Below are 18,381 nucleotides of genomic sequence, written 5' to 3'. Positions count from 1 at the left end.
TCTTTCCCACCACACAAAGTCACAATCCCACCTCTTCCCTGTGACATCACCCCCCCCCATGCCCAGCAAAGAAAGCTGGCAGGGGTGGCAACCCTATTCCTAAGACATCTGCGATGTTGTCCCCAGAAATATTAAGTTGCAGATTTATCAAAATGTGAGATTAGAATTCACTAGTGATAAGTGAATCTGTCCCATTTAGCTTTGCTGAAAAAAATTGCGAATCTTTCAGTCTTTTGCGAAGCGGCGAAAATGTTGCGCAGAAAAAAAGTTTGTTGCCCACAACTATTCTTTTGATGTGTGACTATTTATTTTGACCCTGCAACAATTTATTTTGACGCGCGGCTAATCTTTTGACACACACTTATTTATTTTGACGCCACGACTATTTATTTTGACGCCGCAACTATTCTTTTAACATGCAACTATTTATTTTGACGCGCACCTATTCTTTTGACGGCCGCAGCAATTTTTGGACGCACAGCGCATTTTTCTGCAGCAAATTTTTTCATCCGTTCCGCGAAACAATCCGCCAAGGGCAAAACGCAGAAATTTGCTGCGAATCCATGCCTGGCGAAACATTTCGCCCATCACTAGAACTCACCACAGAAACATTTAACCAGTTTCTATTCATTCCTATGGAACAGGGTATTTCTGTATCTGTTGGAGCTCTCCTCTACATGTATGCTACATTGTGTATCTGCCATAAGGCACAGGGCACAGCCAGACCCCCTAGGGGTCCTTTTACACCCAGTGTTGGACTGTCGCACTAGGATACCAAAAAACCTCCAGGTGGGCCCAGTTGTCAGTGGGGGACAAAAAGTAAAAATTAAGGAAAGGGTAGGCCAAATTTGCAAAACCACAGGAAAATACATTGGGGTCAATGGGTATTTTGTTTTGTTCTTTTCACATGCTGAAAAGTTTGCTGGTAAAAGTCAAGTGGGTGGTTACCTTTCCTTCTATACAGGCATAATATAATATAAAAAGAATGTTTTTTTACCTGGAGCATCCCAAGCTACGTAAATGGAAAATGGACCAAGCACTGAGACATTATACGGGGCAGGAATTTTTGCTGGTGTTGCACTTGGGGTTTGAACAACGTAAATTCCACTCTTAGTACTTCCAGCTTCAGTGCTAGCCTCCAACTGGTACGAATACCTTGGGGAACATAAATGCACATAAATAGTCAGATGTGATATGTAATATTTTCCAAAGGTGATTTGGATTAAGAAATCACTACAAAAAGCATTATGGGTATAAATTACTCAGGGTTCTGAGGCACAAACTTACCACAGTTATAGGCACCTATCTCTGTTTTAAAGTGCCACAAACCCCAGGAAATGAAAGTGACCAAAAGACATTTAGATTTAGTAATGTTCAATTCCTCTGGAAAGTTCACCCGCACCATTTTTCAAGTGTTACGTTTTTAATTAGAAAATACCTGCAGAATTTCTGGTAGGGCTTTTAGGGGCAGTTCCTGGATATTAACTGAAATGTTATTGAATACAACCAGGTAGAGCTTTATCTAATGCAGTGATCCCCAACCAGTGGCTCGGGGGCAACATGTTGCTCCCCAACCCCTTGGATGTTGCACTCAGTGCCCCCAAACCAGGGAGTTATTTTTGAATTCCTGACTTGGGGGCAAGTTTTGGTTGAATAAAAACAAGATTTCCTACCAAATAAAGCCCCTGTAAGCTGATAGGGTGCATAGAGGCTGCCTAATAGCCAATCACAGCCCTTATTTGGCTCCTCCATGAACTTGTATGGTGCTTGTGTTGCTCTCCAAGTCTTTTTACATTTGACTGTGGCTCACGAGTAAGAAAGGTTGGGGATCCCTGGTCTTATGGATAAATGACTGGCTGAACTCAGCAAAGATGATAAACAAGAACAAAATAACCATAAGCCTTTATCATGGCAAAGGTCCACATCAATGTATTTATATAATGGTCTTAAAATCCATATGATTGCATTCTTGCCCAGGACACTAAAATGAGATTTTTTTACTAGTATTAGTATCTGAGAAAAAGCCATGGCGTTGAGAAGGTAAAACCTAAACGGTAGTCCTTGACAGTAGAAAAATAGATGTGTGCACTTACACTAATAGGTTGTCCCATACAATTTGTAGAGCTAATTCCCAGGACTAGGATCAATAGTCAGCTTAGAATGCCAGGTTCACAGAAGCCCAAGGAAATGGAAACCCCTGTAGAACGTTGACCCAAAAATGAATTAAGCTTTTTCTTGCTTAATCTGTGGCAAATTATATAATTTATAGTTCTATGATATTATATGCACCACTCCCACTACCCTCATAGTCTCAACCCCATCATTGGAAGATTCGAGAGTTGAGTTGTAACTCAACTCTACAAGGGCAGGTAGTCAAACATAGGAAGGATGTTGGAAGGAAGGGCCCTTACACAGAAGAGCATTAGGTCTCCGTTTATACTTCCTGCTGTCAATCCAAGATCCAGCCACGGTTTAAATATAATCACTAAGACCCTACACACCGTAGCTTTAACATGGTTATTATTTTTAGCTTTGTTCTGCTATTTATTAGATGTGACAGGTCCTATATTTTATATTGATCGGAAAGACATTTTTCACGTGCCTATTTTTGCCTCTTTTTTTAGTATTGATATTTTATTAGAGAAAAAAATCATGACTGCGAAGTTGAGATAACTTAAGCCTAGACATAAATAGTGATGGTAATTTTAACCGACCAGAACCTTACTATACAACAAGACCCTGAGACAAGGTTCTCAGTTAATCAAATTATTTATTAATACATTGTGGAAGCTTTCAGCAACTGAAATGTGTCACTAACAGCTTCAAATGAGACCCTGAAAGTCTTAAGGTCATAAGATCCGTCACCTACGGGTGGGCGATATCGCAGGGGCCCTGGGGCCAAACGATCGATGGCAGGTATAGGAAAAGTCGCTCCAACGCGCTAATGTGGCCCCCGATCCAACGAGATTTTCTAACCTGCCCGATCAAGATCTGCCCGATTTCAGGCCAGATATCGGTTGGGCAGGCCAGTCGGGAGTGTCCATACACAGGCCGATTAGGACCGATATCGGCAGCTACTATTGGTCCGTGTATGGGGACCTTTAGCCTTTTATAGAGAATGACATACCTTATCTAAAAAATATATGATACCCTTTTACAACTGTCTGTGTGCTCTGTGGTTCCAGCTGTGCAAATAGCAAAGTGCATGTAGGGACTTAACTAGTCAGCACTATCATGTCTGGCCCTTGTGATTTTAGAAGATGTTATACTAGGCTTTTATATTCTATTTTATACCTTGCATATATAGTATATTTATATACAGGTATGGGACTCGTTATCCAGAATGTTCGGGACCAAGGGTATTCCGGATAAGGGGTCTTTCTGTAATTTGGATCTCCATTCCTTAAGTCTACTAAAAAATCAATAAAATATTAATTAAACCCAATAGGATTGTTATGCATCCAATAAGGATTATGTATATTTTAGTTGGAATCAATTACAAGGTACTTTTTTATTATTACAGAGAAAAGGGAATCATTTAACCATTAAATAAACCCAATAGGGCTGTTCTGCCCCAATAAGGGGTAATTATATCTTAGTTGGGATCAAGTACAGGTACTGTTTTATTATTACAGAGAAAAAGGAATCATTTAACCATGAAATAAACCCAATAGGGCTGTTCTGCCCCAATAAGGGGTAATTATATCTTAGTTGGGATCAAGTACAGGTACTGTTTTATTATTACAGAGAAAAGGGAATCATTTAACCATTAAATAAACCCAATAGGGCTGTTCTGCCCCCAATAAGGGGTAATTATATCTTAGTTGGGATCAAGTACAGGTACTGTTTTTTTATTACAGAGAAAAGGAAATCATTTAACCATTAAATAAACCCAATAGGGCTGTTCTGCCCCCAATAAGGGGTAATTATATCTTAGTTGGGATCAATTACAATGGACTGTTTTATTATTACAGAGAATAAGTAAATCAGTTTTAAAATTCTGAATTATTTGATTAAAATGGAGTCTATGGAGAATAGGCTTTCCGTAATTCGGAGCTTTCTGGATAACGGGTTTCCGGATAAGGGATCCCATACCTGTACCTTTATCTCCTACCTCACCTGCCTTGGGTTGTCTTTATAGGGGACATTGGGGGATTTTATGTGCCCCTTTATACAGAACTTACCCGTCATAAGTGAGTGTCTCAACAATAGAAAAAATAGAGATAATTATCCCCCGCTCAAATTATTATGAATCAGTTAGACGCACTAGAATTCAATCTTTGTGATTACGTTTACTGTTAATTAAATAAAAGATGACCAATTGTTGGGGATTTTACCAATTTTTATAGGGTAGACCAGTGATCCCCAACCAGTGGCTCAGGGGCAACATGTTGCTCCCCAACCCCTTGGATGTTGCTCGCAGTGCCCCCAAACCAGGGAGTTATTTTTGAATTCCTGACTTGGGGGCAAGTTTTGGTTGAATAAAAACAAGCTTTCCTACCAAATAAAGCCCCTGTAAGCTGATAGGGTGCATAGAGGCCCCTAATAGCCAATCACAGCCCTTATTTGGCTCCTCCATGAACTTTTATGGTGCTTGTGTTGCTCCCCAAGTCTTTTTACTTTGACTGTGGCTCCCAAGTAAGAAAGGTTGGGGACCCCTGGGGTAGAGGATGGCCGTTTTTATTTTTTTTCATGTAGGTTTCAGTGCTTGAGTCAGTGCCAGTCTTTTCAGAAAGCCCAATGACAAAGCCCTTGCAAGATTTCTCTGTCGATGCCTTTTAATGATTAAGTAATAATGATTTTTCCCTTTTTAAAAGCGGAAGTCAAAGTCTTGTTTGTAACATTCCCAGATAAAATATCATTGTTAATCACTGCTTGAAAGCTTAATATAGATCAGCGTTAAACATTACCTGCTGTTGGGCTGCAGGCCAACATCTGTGAAATTCAAACATTCCCCACTTCTAAGGGAAATGACTTCTCCGTTGAGTATAAGTCTGTACTGAGAAACGATCCCGTTGGGGGTCTCCGGTTCACTCCAATATAGTTCCAGCACTGATTCATTGATCGTGACGTGGTAGGGATTTGACCACACTCCTGCATAAAAATGCAATTAGTATTCCTACACTCTGCCAATTTTTCTCAATATATTTTCTTAAATGGGCTGCTGTTCCCACTGTATAGACCTAGGTACGTAAAAAAATATTCTACTGATTTTTGGACACAGTAATAACAATAATCAGAATGACCCATTTTGGTCTTATGGAATAGTAGAGAAAACAAATGGGCATAATATACAAATGTAGGATCATGGTTGAAAGTAGTTGGAGTGGAGAGCTACATGCGGACTTCTACAATATTAGGTGCTTAGATTGATGACATTAAAGGAGAAGGAAAGGCTAATAAAGAGTTAATCTCAAGCTGCAGGCATACCTTCAGTTGTCTCAATAGTGCCCTTAAGTCTCCCCATATTTCTCCCGTTCAGATGATCAGAAACCAAACAGGAAGGAAAAAGCTGTGTAAAGAAAGTTCCCATAATGCCTCGCTCCTGCACCAAGACCAAGACCGATGAACATGCTCAGTTAGTTAGACAAAGGGGCACATTTACTAATCCACGAATCCGAATCCCGAATGGGAAAAAAACGGATTGGAAACGAAAATTTTGCAACTTTTTCGTCGCCGACATGTTTTTTCGTACTTTGAGCAATTTTTTCGTCACCGTCACGACTTTATCGTATTTTGCGCGACTTTTTCGTCGCCGTCGTGATTTTTTTCGTATTGAGCAATTGTAAACGGCGGAAAAACCAATCCGATTTTTTCACAACGGCGACGAAAAAGACGCGGAAAATATACTAAAAAGTTGCGACGGCGACGAAAACGTCAAAAAAATACCGATCATTATGAAAAAAACGCATCCGGGCGCTTTCGGTTCGTTCGTGGATTAGTAAATGTGCCCCTATGAGTCAGCTTCCTGCTGATTGGCTCAGATCACACATTCCTAAGGGGGGAAGTGAGTTCTTAGCATTCTTCAGGGAGGGGGGAGCAGGAGAGGGGGGAAGAGCAGAGAGCTACGTGTCTCTGGCAGAGGAAAACAGACACAACAAATCTTTTGACAGAGAAGTCAGTGCAGCATTACTGTGAGTGCTTATGGCTGTAGTTACATAGACCTTTCTGATAAAGCTTACTGAGTTTTTACCTTTCCTTCTCCTTTAAAATGAGATCAGTGGCGTAACAGTAGAGGAAGCAGACCCCCATGGTTGTGCGGAGGACTGGGGGCCTGGACCACAGGGTCTTCTTCCTCCATTTTACATGTAAATCCCTGCTCTATACCAGCTCCAAGGCAGGAGAGTGGAAATTTTAACGCGGGGGAGGCAGATAAGTTTGTTATTCTACGTCAGGCCACTTTTAAGAATTTTTTGCAGGGGGGCCCAGTGTTGACTAGATACGCCACTGAATGAGATATTTATTTTTCTTATTTAGCTCTCTAGTTGGGAATTTATTAGCAGGAAGAGGTTGAATGACCTGAGTTCTTTGGTATTGTAACATAGGGTAGCTGTTTGCTGGTGAACATGCTCGACAAGTAGTTACTCATCATTTTGGACGCAGTTTCTAGTTGGGTGTCATCGAAATTTCTGAATTCCCTTACTATGCCTAATGGGGTCTGAAACCTCAGCACCAACTTCCTTCTACCATCAGCATTGTCTCCCATACTATCTCACTAGGGGCCAGTATCTTACTGTTAGGGATGGTTGGGCAGGCCGGAATGCAAGATAATTGGTTCTGATGGGATTTGCCCTACACAAATCCCTTTCGTGGACAACCTCCTCCTCATTTAACCATTAAATAAACCCAATAGGGCTGTTCTGCCCCCCAATAAGGGGTAATTATATCTTAGTTGGGATCAAGTACAGGTACTGTTTTATTATTACAGAGAAAAGGGAATCATTTAACCATGAAATAAACCCAATAGGGCTGTTCTGCCCCCAATAAGGGGTAATTATATCTTAGTTGGGATCAAGTACAGGTACTGTTTTATTATTACAGAGAAAAGGGAATCATTTAACCATTAAATAAACCCAATAGGGCTGTTCTGCCCCAATAAGGGGTAATTATATCTTAGTTGGGATCAAGTACAGGTACTGTTTTATTATTACAGAGAAAAGGGAATCATTTAACCATTAAATAAACCCAATAGGGCTGTTCTGCCCCAATAAGGGGTAATTATATCTTAGTTGGGATCAAGTACAGGTACTGTTTTATTATTACAGAGAAAAGGGAATCATTTAACCATGAAATAAACCCAATAGGGCTGTTCTGCCCCAATAAGGGGTAATTATATCTTAGTTGGGATCAAGTACAGGTACTGTTTTATTATTACAGAGAAAAGGGAATCATTTAACCATTAAATAAACCCAATAGGGCTGTTCTGCCCCCAATAAGGGGTAATTATATCTTAGTTGGGATCAAGTACAGGTACTGTTTTATTATTACAGAGAAAAGGGAATCATTTAACCATTAAATAAACCCAATAGGGCTGTTCTGTCCCAATAAGGGGTAATTATATCTTAGTTGGGATCAAGTACAAGGTACTGTTTTAATGCTTATAATCGAGTCTATGGGAGATGGCCTTTCCGTAATTCAGAACTTTCTGGATAATGGGTTTCCGAATAAGGGATCCCATAACTGTACAGCGCTGCGGAATATGTTGGCGCTTTATAAATAAATGTTAATAATAATAAATCAGACTGAAAGGACTGAAAGGGTTACATTGAAAAAATAACAGCTTTTGACTGTATATCTTATTGTGGGAATCCGCTATTTGCCCATTTAGAATGTATTTGAACTGAGAAGCACTGAAAAACTTCATCATCCTGCTGCCGAATGATTATCCTGCGCGATGGTTTCATTTGTGATTAAACTTTAAGTCCTATTTCATCATTGTTATGGTTTGTAAACCTTTCCGAGAAGCCCTTTCCGTGAGGACTGTAATAGCTGCGCCATCACCGCCCTCGGGGCAGAACAGAGGAAAGTGTTTCTATAACAATGTTGCCCCACAAGCTTAGGGCGAAATACACAATCAGCCATAATGTTTGGAATTTACAATTAGAGCCGTTATGTACTGGAGAAGAATTATTCCCGGTCCCTCACCCTGAGGTGCATCCTGCAACGTCTGACCGGACGCCGGCTCGCTGCTGTTGCACCCCGCCGAGGAGCAGCCTGTCAGGGTGAAGCTGTAACTTGTGAAAGGCTTCAGACCTAAAGGAAACATGGAAAATAAATATCAATTTAAAGCTTGTATAAGGGGAATAAACACTAGAATGTATGTAGAAATCGTGATATTGGCACTTAGACAACCCAAGGGCTCTGGATATTATGGGAATAACCATCATTTATATTCCTGATATTTCTTATTTTGGGACAAAATTAGTACTGAGTGAATCTGTCCCATTTGGCTTCACCAAAAAATTTGCAAAATTGGGAAAAAAAATTGCTAAATGGCGAAAAATTAGCTAAATATGACTTTTTTGACACACGCAGCAATTTTATGGCGTATGCAACCTTTTTTTTGACGCGCATTACTTTTTTTGCCCGTTTCCTGAAAAAATCCCCCATTGGCAGAACGTGGAAATTTTCAATTGTTATGAGGGGATAAGGGTTCTGAGATGGAGATAGGAAGGTGAGTCCTTAAGGCAGGGGCTGTTACAGGACAGAGCGGATGGAGACTGACAGGACGGAGTGGGTGGAGACTGACAGGACGGAGCGGGATGGAACGGATGAAGCAAGGCATAAAAGAGCAAAGGCAAGGAGCAGGATCAGGAGCCAGAACAGGGAACACAAGCTAGGGACAAGCCACAGTGCCCCTTGTTAAGGCAAGGTGTGTGAGGTGGGCTGGGCTTAAATAGGGCAGAGTCAGCCCCGATTAGCGGACTCCACCTAACCAATAAGGCTGCTGGGGTGATGTCGCCAAACCCAGGATACAGGTGAGTAAAACAACATATAAGCAACAACCGCTTGCCAGCTGCTCTCCTGGCTCAATGGTTAGGAAGAGCAGTCAACAACCAGGAGGTCCTGGGATCAAACCCCAGCAGAGCTTAACAGCCTTGAATCCATGCGTAGGAATTGCAGTTGTGCTCCAAGTTGCACCAGGCGCAATTACGCCTAATGAAATAACAGACACAATTGTAGCTGCTCATCTTTTTGAGAATCAGGGGTTCGTTGCAGTCAAAATTGTCAGGGATTAAGAATTGTGTCTTCAGGCGTATGGTGTTAAAGTGCCATTAGTGTGCCTGCTGCATCTCTAGACGCAAGTAGCTGTGAGAACCTTGGAATTGGCATCACATTCATGGTGGAAGGGGCTCCAGGGCTCCCTAGAGTCAGTAGGTGCACTTGCACATGATTCAACAAACTCAACATACCTGTAGTTAAACCTGAGTTTGTTTTTTTCAGGATTCGGATTTGGTTCGGTATTCGCTTGAATCCTCTACGAAGGTTTGGGCGAATACAAAAAAGTGGATTTGGTGCATCCCTAGTCATTATTTTATTCTTTATTCCATGTTCTAGGACAGTGGTTGGATCAGAGTAGGCTGGTGGAACCCCATGTAGAAACCTCATTTCTAATAATTATTTCCTGAGACAAAATGAAAAAGAAACTACTATTGATGTGCAAGTTTTTTCACCGTGCATGGATTTGCTGCGAAATTCCACATTTCAGCATCAGCTCATTTTTTTGCATGAAACAGTGGCAAAAATTCACAGTGTAAAAAAAAGGAATCCGAGAAAATGAGAAAAAAGCTGCAAAAAATAATCCAAAAATAGTAGATTCGGTGCATCCGTACTAGTGATACAAATATAAAGAGTACTGTATATACTTGAGTAAAAGCCTAGATTTTCAGCACCCAAAATGTGCTGAAAAAGTCACCCTCGGCTTATACTCGAGTCGGGTGCCATGGGTCCCTCCAGCCTAGCACCCTCTCTCCTTTGTGTGCAAATTAGGCCCCCCCGCAACCAGACCCTCCAGTGCCCCAGCCCACTCCCAAATTCATCTTCATCTACCATCCTCACCTCTCCCATTCTGCACTAGACATTGCACTTTATATTCAATATAAACTATATATAATTTTGAATGATTTTAACTCTTTGTGTATTAGCTTGGTTGCTGATTGAGCTAAGGGGGTAGTACTCATATTGTTTTTGTTGACCCTCTTCTCCACTTACAGAGCTAATTTATGGTTTTTCTTTTAAATAAATATTTAAAAACATATACCCCACTGATGCCTCATTTTATTGGTATTTATTTTGATTATTGAAACTTAGCAGTAGCGGCTGCAGTTCCCACCCTAGGCTTATACTCGAGTCAATACGGTTTTCCAGTTTTCTTAGGTTAAATTTGGTACCTCGGCTCATATTCGGATCATATACTCGAGTATATACGGTAATCGGGACCTTTGTGCACAGTATTTATATATGTTTTTTCTAAACATTTACGATGCAACAATGGTAGTAAATGGAAAATATTAATACAGTAAATGTTACCTTTCTTGTTGCCTAACCCACGCATTTCACCATGAAGCTTGAACTTCACTTAGTGCAACACAAAGTTCAAGTGCAATTTGCATAAATAATTAAAGGGTTTTCATTGCTGGTGTGTTGACCTGAAACTGTCTACAAAATGTGCAGTTGCAGAGAAAGGCTGACGTTTTTGCTGTCATTTTATAAAGCATTTTGCACCCGAAGCCTCTTCATTCACGGCTTGAAGCAATGGCAAACCACTTGTGGGTGAGTGAAAGGCAGACAGTTGTATGAGACTTGATTGGATCCGTCCGGGCAAGTGGGAAGATGGAGGATCTGCCACAATGACCAGAATTTCAAAGCAGAAGAGAGTTTGCAATATTGATGCCTTTCTGTCTTAGACCTTTAAAAATGGAATCCATTTGGATTATACCCAACGACCCGCTCAGGATTTCCAACCGGTTCAATTTCCAGTTGTTTAGGGTGGGAGTTACTGTTTTATTATTACAAAGAAAAGGGAATCATTTAACCATGAAATAAACCCAATAGGACTGTTCTGCCCCCAATAAGGGGTAATTATATCTTAGTTGGGATCAAGTACAGGTACTGTTTTATTATTACAGAGAAAAGGGAATCATTTAACCATGAAATAAACCCAATAGGGCTGTTCTGCCCCCAATAAGGGGTAATTATATCTTAGTTGGGATCAAGTACAGGTACTGTTTTATTATTACAGAGAAAAGGGAATCATTTAACCATTAAATAAACCCAATAGGGCTGTTCTGCCCCCAATAAGGGGTAATTATATCTTAGTTGGGATCAAGTACAGGTACTGTTTTATTATTACAGAGAAAAGGGAATCATTTAACCATGAAATAAACCCAATAGGGCTGTTCTGCCCCCAATAAGGGGTAATTATATCTTAGTTGGGATCAAGTACAGGTACTGTTTTATTATTACAGAGAAAGGGAATCATTTAACCATGAAATAAACCCAATAGGGCTGTTCTGCCCCCAATAAGGGGTAATTATATCTTAGTTGGGATCAAGTACAGGTACTGTTTTATTATTACAGAGAAAGGGAATCATTTAACCATGAAATAAACCCAATAGGGCTGTTCTGCCCCCAATAAGGGGTAATTATATCTTAGTTGGGATCAAGTACAGGTACTGTTTTATTATTACAGAGAAAAGGGAATCATTTAACCATGAAATAAACCCAATAGGGCTGTTCTGCCCCCAATAAGGGGTAATTATATCTTAGTTGGGATCAATTACAGGTACTGTTTTATTATTACAGAGAAAAGGGAATTATTTAACCATTAAATAAACCCAATAGGGCTGTTCTGCCCCCAATAAGGGGTAATTATATCTTAGTTGGGATCAAGTACAGGTACTGTTTTATTATTACAGAGAAAAGGGAATCATTTAACCATTAAATAAACCCAATAGGGCTGTTCTGCCCCCAATAAGGGGTAATTATATCTTAGTTGGGATCAAGTACAGGTATTGTTTCATTATTACAGAGAAAAGGGAATCATTTAACCATTAAATAAACCCAATAGGGCTGTTCTGCCCCAATAAGGGGTAATTATATCTTAGTTGGGATCAAGTACAGGTACTGTTTTATTATTACAGAGAAAAGGGAATCATTTAACCATTAAATAAACCCAATAGGGCTGTTCTGCCCCCAATAAGGGGTAATTATATCTTAGTTGGGATCAAGTACAGGTACTGTTTTAGTATTACAGAGTAGAAGGAAATCATGTGGCTGGAGGCAAAAGGGTGAGATTTTATTCAGGAAAGCAGCGGAAAGCAACTTTTAGCTGTCAAATCAGATTGCAAGTTTCCCACGTTTCTATCGGGGATTTAGTTACTATAAAGGATAGACGGTGCTTAAAACCAAGGTTGCCGTATTTAAATGACCTTCTAGGAGAGCGCTAGCCATTTAAACAGAGCTCTTGAACTCATTTGCAGAGCACAGCATTTTCCTCTAGGACAAATACAAGCACCAATTAGTGACCGTCCCATTTCTGCCAGCCCTGCACTCTAAATCAAGCCCAATGCACTAGCGCTCTAATATCATATAAATCAATTAGCGCAGAAAGACACACACAATAGAGGCAGTGGACAAGTCTGGATTTATGTGCCGACACTCCAGGCTGCAGGGACCTCTACAAAGACAACGTGCTGGGGAAGAAATAGAGAGTGACAGCTTTAAGGCACACCCAGGAGCTGGGGGATGAGAGATACGTCGCGCAGGATTCACTGATACCATTAAACTCACTGAATGGCTCTCAAGAGTTATTTGACCCTAAAAACATTATTTAAAAGTTAGATTTTATGGATATATCGCTCGAGGTAAAAATGCAAGAATACCACTTGGTTCAGACATTACTTCAACTTAAATATAAATATCAGAATTCCAGATTGGGCAAAAAAGCAGCCAAAAAGCTGGATCAACTAGAAATTAGGCATTATGGTTGAACGTGATGGACATACGTCTTTTTTTAACCTAACTTACTATGTTACTATGTAAGCCAGGGACTATGATGATAGAACGATCCCTAATGAGCCTTATTCACCTTTGAAACTCTCGGGGCCAGATTCATTAATGTACAAATCCGAATCACGAAATCCAATAATTTCCAATGATGGCAAAAGTCACGAAAATTCTGTCCGTTTGAAGATTTTGTACTTACGATCCAAAAGTTCCGAAATTTTCGTATTGAAACGGTCATTTGCGAATGGCGATCCAATGGACAAGAAATTTTCATATCCGAATGATCGTAAACAGCGGGGAAACCTTTCTGACTTTGATCCTTCTGTGCATGATTTTGGAAGTCTCCCATAGGGCTCAATGGCACTCTGCAGCTCCAACCCGGCCCAAGGAAAGTCTCCCATAGGGCTCAATGGCACTCTGCAGCTCCAACCCGGCCCAAGGAAAGTCTCCCATAGGGCTCAATGGCACTCTGCAGCTCCAACCCGGCCCAAGGAAAGCCTCCCATAGGGCTCAATGGCACTCTGCAGCTCCAACCCGGCCCAAGGAAAGCCTCCCATAGGGCTCAATGGCACTCTGCAGCTCCAACCCGGCCCAAGGAAAGTCTCCCATAGGGCTCAATGGCACTCTGCAGCTCCAACCTGGCCCAAGGAAAGTCTCCCATAGGGCTCAATGGCACTCTGCAGCTCCAACCCGGCCCAAGGAAAGTCTCCCATAGGGCTCAATGGCACTCTGCAGCTCCAACCCGGCCCAAGGAAAGTCTCCCATAGGGCTCAATGGCACTCTGCAGCTCCAACCCGGCCCAAGGAAAGTCTCCCATAGGGCTCAATGGCACTCTGCAGCTCCAACCCGGCCCAAGGAAAGTCTCCCATAGGGCTCAATGGCACTCTGCAGCTCCAACCCGGCCCAAGGAAAGTCTCCCATAGGGCTCAATGGCACTCTGCAGCTCCAACCCGGCCCAAGGAAAGTCTCCCATAGGGCTCAATGGCACTCTGCAGCTCCAACCCGGCCCAAGGAAAGTCTCCCATAGGGCTCAATGGCACTCTGCAGCTCCAACCCGGCCCAAGGAAAGTCTCCCACAGGGCTCAATGGCACTCTGCAGCTCCAACCTGGCCCAAGGAAAGTCTCCCACAGGGCTCAATGGCACTCTGCAGCTCCAACCCGGCCCAAGGAAAGTCTCCCACAGGGCTCAATGGCACTCTGCAGCTCCAACCCGGCCCAAGGAAAGTCTCCCATAGGGCTCAATGGCACTCTGCAGCTCCAACCCGGCCCAAGGAAAGTCTCCCACAGGGCTCAATGGCACTCTGCAGCTCCAACCCGGCCCAAGGAAAGCCTCCCACAGGGCTCAATGGCACTCTGCAGCTCCAACCCGGCCCAAGGAAAGTCTCCCATAGGGCTCAATGGCACTCTGCAGCTCCAACCCGGCCCAAGGAAAGCCTCCCATAGGGCTCAATGGCACCCTGCAGCTCCAACCCGGCCCAAGGAAAGCCTCCCATAGGGCTCAATGGCACCCTGCAGCTCCAACCCGGCCCAAGGAAAGTCTCCCATAGGGCTCAATAGCACTCTGCAGCTCCAACCTGGCCCAAGGAAAGTCTCCCATAGGGCTCAATGGCACTCTGCAGCTCCAACCCGGCCCAAGGAAAGTCTCCCATAGGGCTCAATGGCACTCTGCAGCTCCAACCCGGCCCAAGGAAAGTCTCCCATAGGGCTCAATGGCACTCTGCAGCTCCAACCTGGCCCAAGGAAAGTCTCCCATAGGGCTCAATGGCACTCTGCAGCTCCAACCCGGCCCAAGGAAAGTCACCATACTGTAGCTTGAATGAATCCCAAACTAGTACTAGCACAAACTGACGCGCAAACTGACGCAAGGTACAAAAAAGTTGTAAACTTTAGAAAAAATACAAATTTTTTAATTGGACCTGTCATACTTTGATAAATGTATGATAAGACAATTTGCAATTGGTCTTCATTTTTTAATCTTTGCGGCTTTTGAAATATTTAGTATTTAGTTCAGTAGCTCTCCAGTTTGGAATCTGAGCGTCTAACTGGTTTCTAGGGTCCAATTTAACCAGCAACCAGGTAGTCATTTGAAAGAGAGACTGAAGTATGCATAGAGGAGGGTCTAAACAGAAGGATACGTAATACAAAGTAACAGTAACAGCCTCACAAAGAAATATTTTTTGCTTTTTTGGTTGCTGGGGTCAGTGACCCCCATTTGAAAGCTGGAAAGAGTCAGGATGGGAAGGTAAATAATTCAAAAATAATAAAAAAGGAAGACAAATTGAAAAGTTGCTCAAAGTAGGCCATTCTATAACATACTAAAAGTTAGCCTGAGAAAGAACCACCCCTTTAAAGCATATTGGAGTCAAACTGCTCCTGATTTAATGGTAGCTGAGAGGCTGTTTAATGTGCTGAATACATAATAAGGGCGATGTGTAAAGAAAATCCCAAGTCAAGGTCTAGAGTTTTAATTGGTTTGTCTGGGGTCACTGAGTACATCGATATCAGTGGCTCGGAGTCAAATTTACAGTTTTCCAAGGCCTGAATCCCTCTTCATAGAGACTGATGGCTGCTTGGCTGGGGCACCTTGCATTTAATCTTTAGAAACAACCTCTTTCCACTTCTCAAGTGGGGGTTCACCCTGCACAGTGAGGGGGATACGTTGCTCGTTCTGGCAAGGGCAGGGTTAAAGGGCAGTTAGAAGTGGAGACCAAAGTGGTTCTATACAGTGGCAAAGCAAACATTTGCAGGCACAACTGTAGCAACACCATAGGGCACAATTACTTACCTAGACACAATTGCCTTTTTTCACTACAATGCACCTTTTTTCCCCAGAATTCTGACTTTATTACAGACGCAAACAGGTGATTCTCTTGATGCAATTATGGAGCACCTACCAGTTTGCACCTACCCAAGGCAAATGTACGCGTCATTCTTTGTCAATTGGGCGCCTTGTTTTGACGTGCAACTATTTAATTTTGCCACCGTGACGCCGCGACTATTCTTTGATGCCGCAACTATTCTTTTGACGTGCAACTTTTTATTTTGATGCCGCGACTATTCTTTGATGCCGCAACTATTCTTTTGACACGCAACTTTTTATTTTGATGCCACGACTATTCTTTGATGCCGCAACTATTCTTTTGACGCACAACTTTTTATTTTGATGCCGCGACTATTCTTTGATGCCGCAACTATTCTTTTGACGCGCAACTTTTTATTTTGATGCCACGACTATTCTTTGATGCCGCAACTATTCTTTTGACGCGCAACTTTTTATTTTGATGCCGCGACTATTCTTTGATGCCACAACTATTCTTTTGATGCACAACTTTTTATTTTGACGTCCGGACTATTCTTTTGATGCGCGACTATTTATTTTGATGCGCAACTTTTTATTTTGATGCCACGACTATTCTTTGATGCCGCAACTATTCTTTTGATGCACAACTTTTTATTTTGACGTCCCGACTATACTTTTGACGTGCGACTATTTATTTTGACGCCACGACTATTTATTTTGACTCCTTGACAATTCTTTTGACGCCCGTTTTTTGCGCAACTATGGAAAACCCGAAGCCATGCCAAGGCCTTTCCACCAGTGACTCCTACGGTTGGCGATGGAAAGGCATTTTGAAGTGATTAGTCGCCCGCAATAGTAGAGATCTCTCGTGGGCGACTAAAACTCCATGGGACATCAAACTAAAACCGCAAAAATTAGATTGTTGATAAATGAATAAATAAAACAGTTAGTAACCTTAGGACTTGGGCTACAGCACTGAGACCTCCTGGTAGAGTGATGTCCAGGAGGATTGAAGGAGCCATGTTCTCCCTCCCATTATATAACATATGAAAAGGAACTGGTCCCAAGATCCGTTGGCCAGGTCAGGTCACCACATCCCACAAGGCATAGGTGCTAGAAACCTGGATTCCTGAACAGGGGAGGAAGTTATCCCCTTAGGTCCCCTACAGTATGTTCATTTATATAGGTCAAAATACCACAAGAACATATTTTTTTTTTTTATTCTTAACTTTTTTTGAAACATTTCCTTTAGGAAAACTCCTGACAAGCAACAATTTCGGGCAGAAACAAAGATAATCACTTCTTCTTCATCATAAGGACATTGAAATGCCTAAGAGGAAAAGACACAAAGGCTGCAGCAAAGTTCACCACATTATGGAAGAAAGCCAAGATTTGAAAACTTAAGGATAGGATGGAATACCGTGGCAAGCAATTACCTCAATTCCCCTAAAGGGATTTCAGCAGGCAGAAAGTGCCATAAACTAAAATTATTAGAGTTACATTCTCAAAGAATTCATGTAAAAATGCACTTAGTACCCACAGCCGGGATATAAATTACCTCAGAATACTGTAAAACCTTTATTTTTATTTAGGTTAAACCAAAATAAATGAATACTATTTTCCTAGTTGGGGACTTGAATTGTATAAAGACCTTGACTAAAATGGAGCTGATTGAATAAGAGCGCACGGCAGCTTTTGTTAATACATGTGGGGTGCAGTCTATTGTCCATAGCAATGCGCGGCCCTGTCACTCAGGAACATCTCCTGTAATTGTATTTGTCACAACTGATGGCGTTTGTGAGCGTGCCAAATGCCAAGAGGCCCATAGAGTGGGTTAACAAGAGGGCAGAGAAAGCAAAAGTCCAACCGCACATTTACATCCATCTGTGTCTGAGGCTCATAACATCAATGCACAAAGGGTCTTTTTCTTTGTTTCCTTAGATATTTTGAGTTATTTTCTCTGTTATTGCTCTGCAGGCAGAAGTACAGTCAGAAAGGCAACATCACAGGAGCATAGAGAGGAGGGACAGTAGTCACATTTGGCAAAATGAATTTGATGGTTAAACAGCTCCCACCTTAAAGGAGACATATTGGATAAATGGGGAAAAACCCTAACCCTGTAGGCAGTTATGAATAATATACGGTGCTGGTTTCCCTTTGGGCTTAAAATTAATCCTCTCTGTAAAAATGGCCCCTTTATTGGAGCTCCCTATAGATCCTATCAGTTCTCTGACCATGTTTGAAATGAAGGGTGGGCGTGTCTTAACGGTCCCTGCCAGAAGCAAAGTAGGAGGGGGAGAGCCAATCACAGCCCTCCAGTCACACAAAGCAAAGACAGGTTTCAGTTCCCTATCAGGTCAGCCTAGCTGCTGATTGGTTCCTATCCTACAGTGCTGAATACTGAGGGCCGCCGGCTCCCCAGCTCATCCAGAGAATTCAGCCAGCAGGAAGTGGAACAGATGGGCGGGGCTAGTGGGTAGAGATGTAGCGAACTGTTCGCCGGCGAACTAATTCGCGCGAACATCGGGTGTTCGCGTTCGCGCAAATTCGCGGACTTTTGCCGATGTTCGCCA

General features: G+C 42.1%; 1 protein-coding gene across 1 annotated transcript in view; it reads right to left on the bottom strand.

Annotated features, from left to right (window-relative positions):
• The window catches only part of ush2a (usherin), a 510,724-nt gene that overhangs the window by 89,532 nt on the left and 402,811 nt on the right, over window positions 1–18,381 (bottom strand). The window contains exons 55-57 of the mRNA XM_031902040.1: window positions 8,146–8,253; window positions 4,911–5,094; window positions 998–1,155 (exon numbers count right to left, since the gene is read on the bottom strand). Coding sequence (XP_031757900.1) covers window positions 998–1,155; window positions 4,911–5,094; window positions 8,146–8,253 — 450 coding nt within the window. The remainder of the gene's footprint in view (window positions 1–997; window positions 1,156–4,910; window positions 5,095–8,145; window positions 8,254–18,381) is intronic.

Source organism: Xenopus tropicalis, chromosome 5 (assembly GCF_000004195.4).
Source record: "Xenopus tropicalis strain Nigerian chromosome 5, UCB_Xtro_10.0, whole genome shotgun sequence".
In the NCBI taxonomy this organism is placed as follows: Eukaryota; Metazoa; Chordata; class Amphibia; order Anura; family Pipidae; genus Xenopus; species Xenopus tropicalis.
This window is presented reverse-complemented; position numbering and strand designations above follow the sequence as displayed.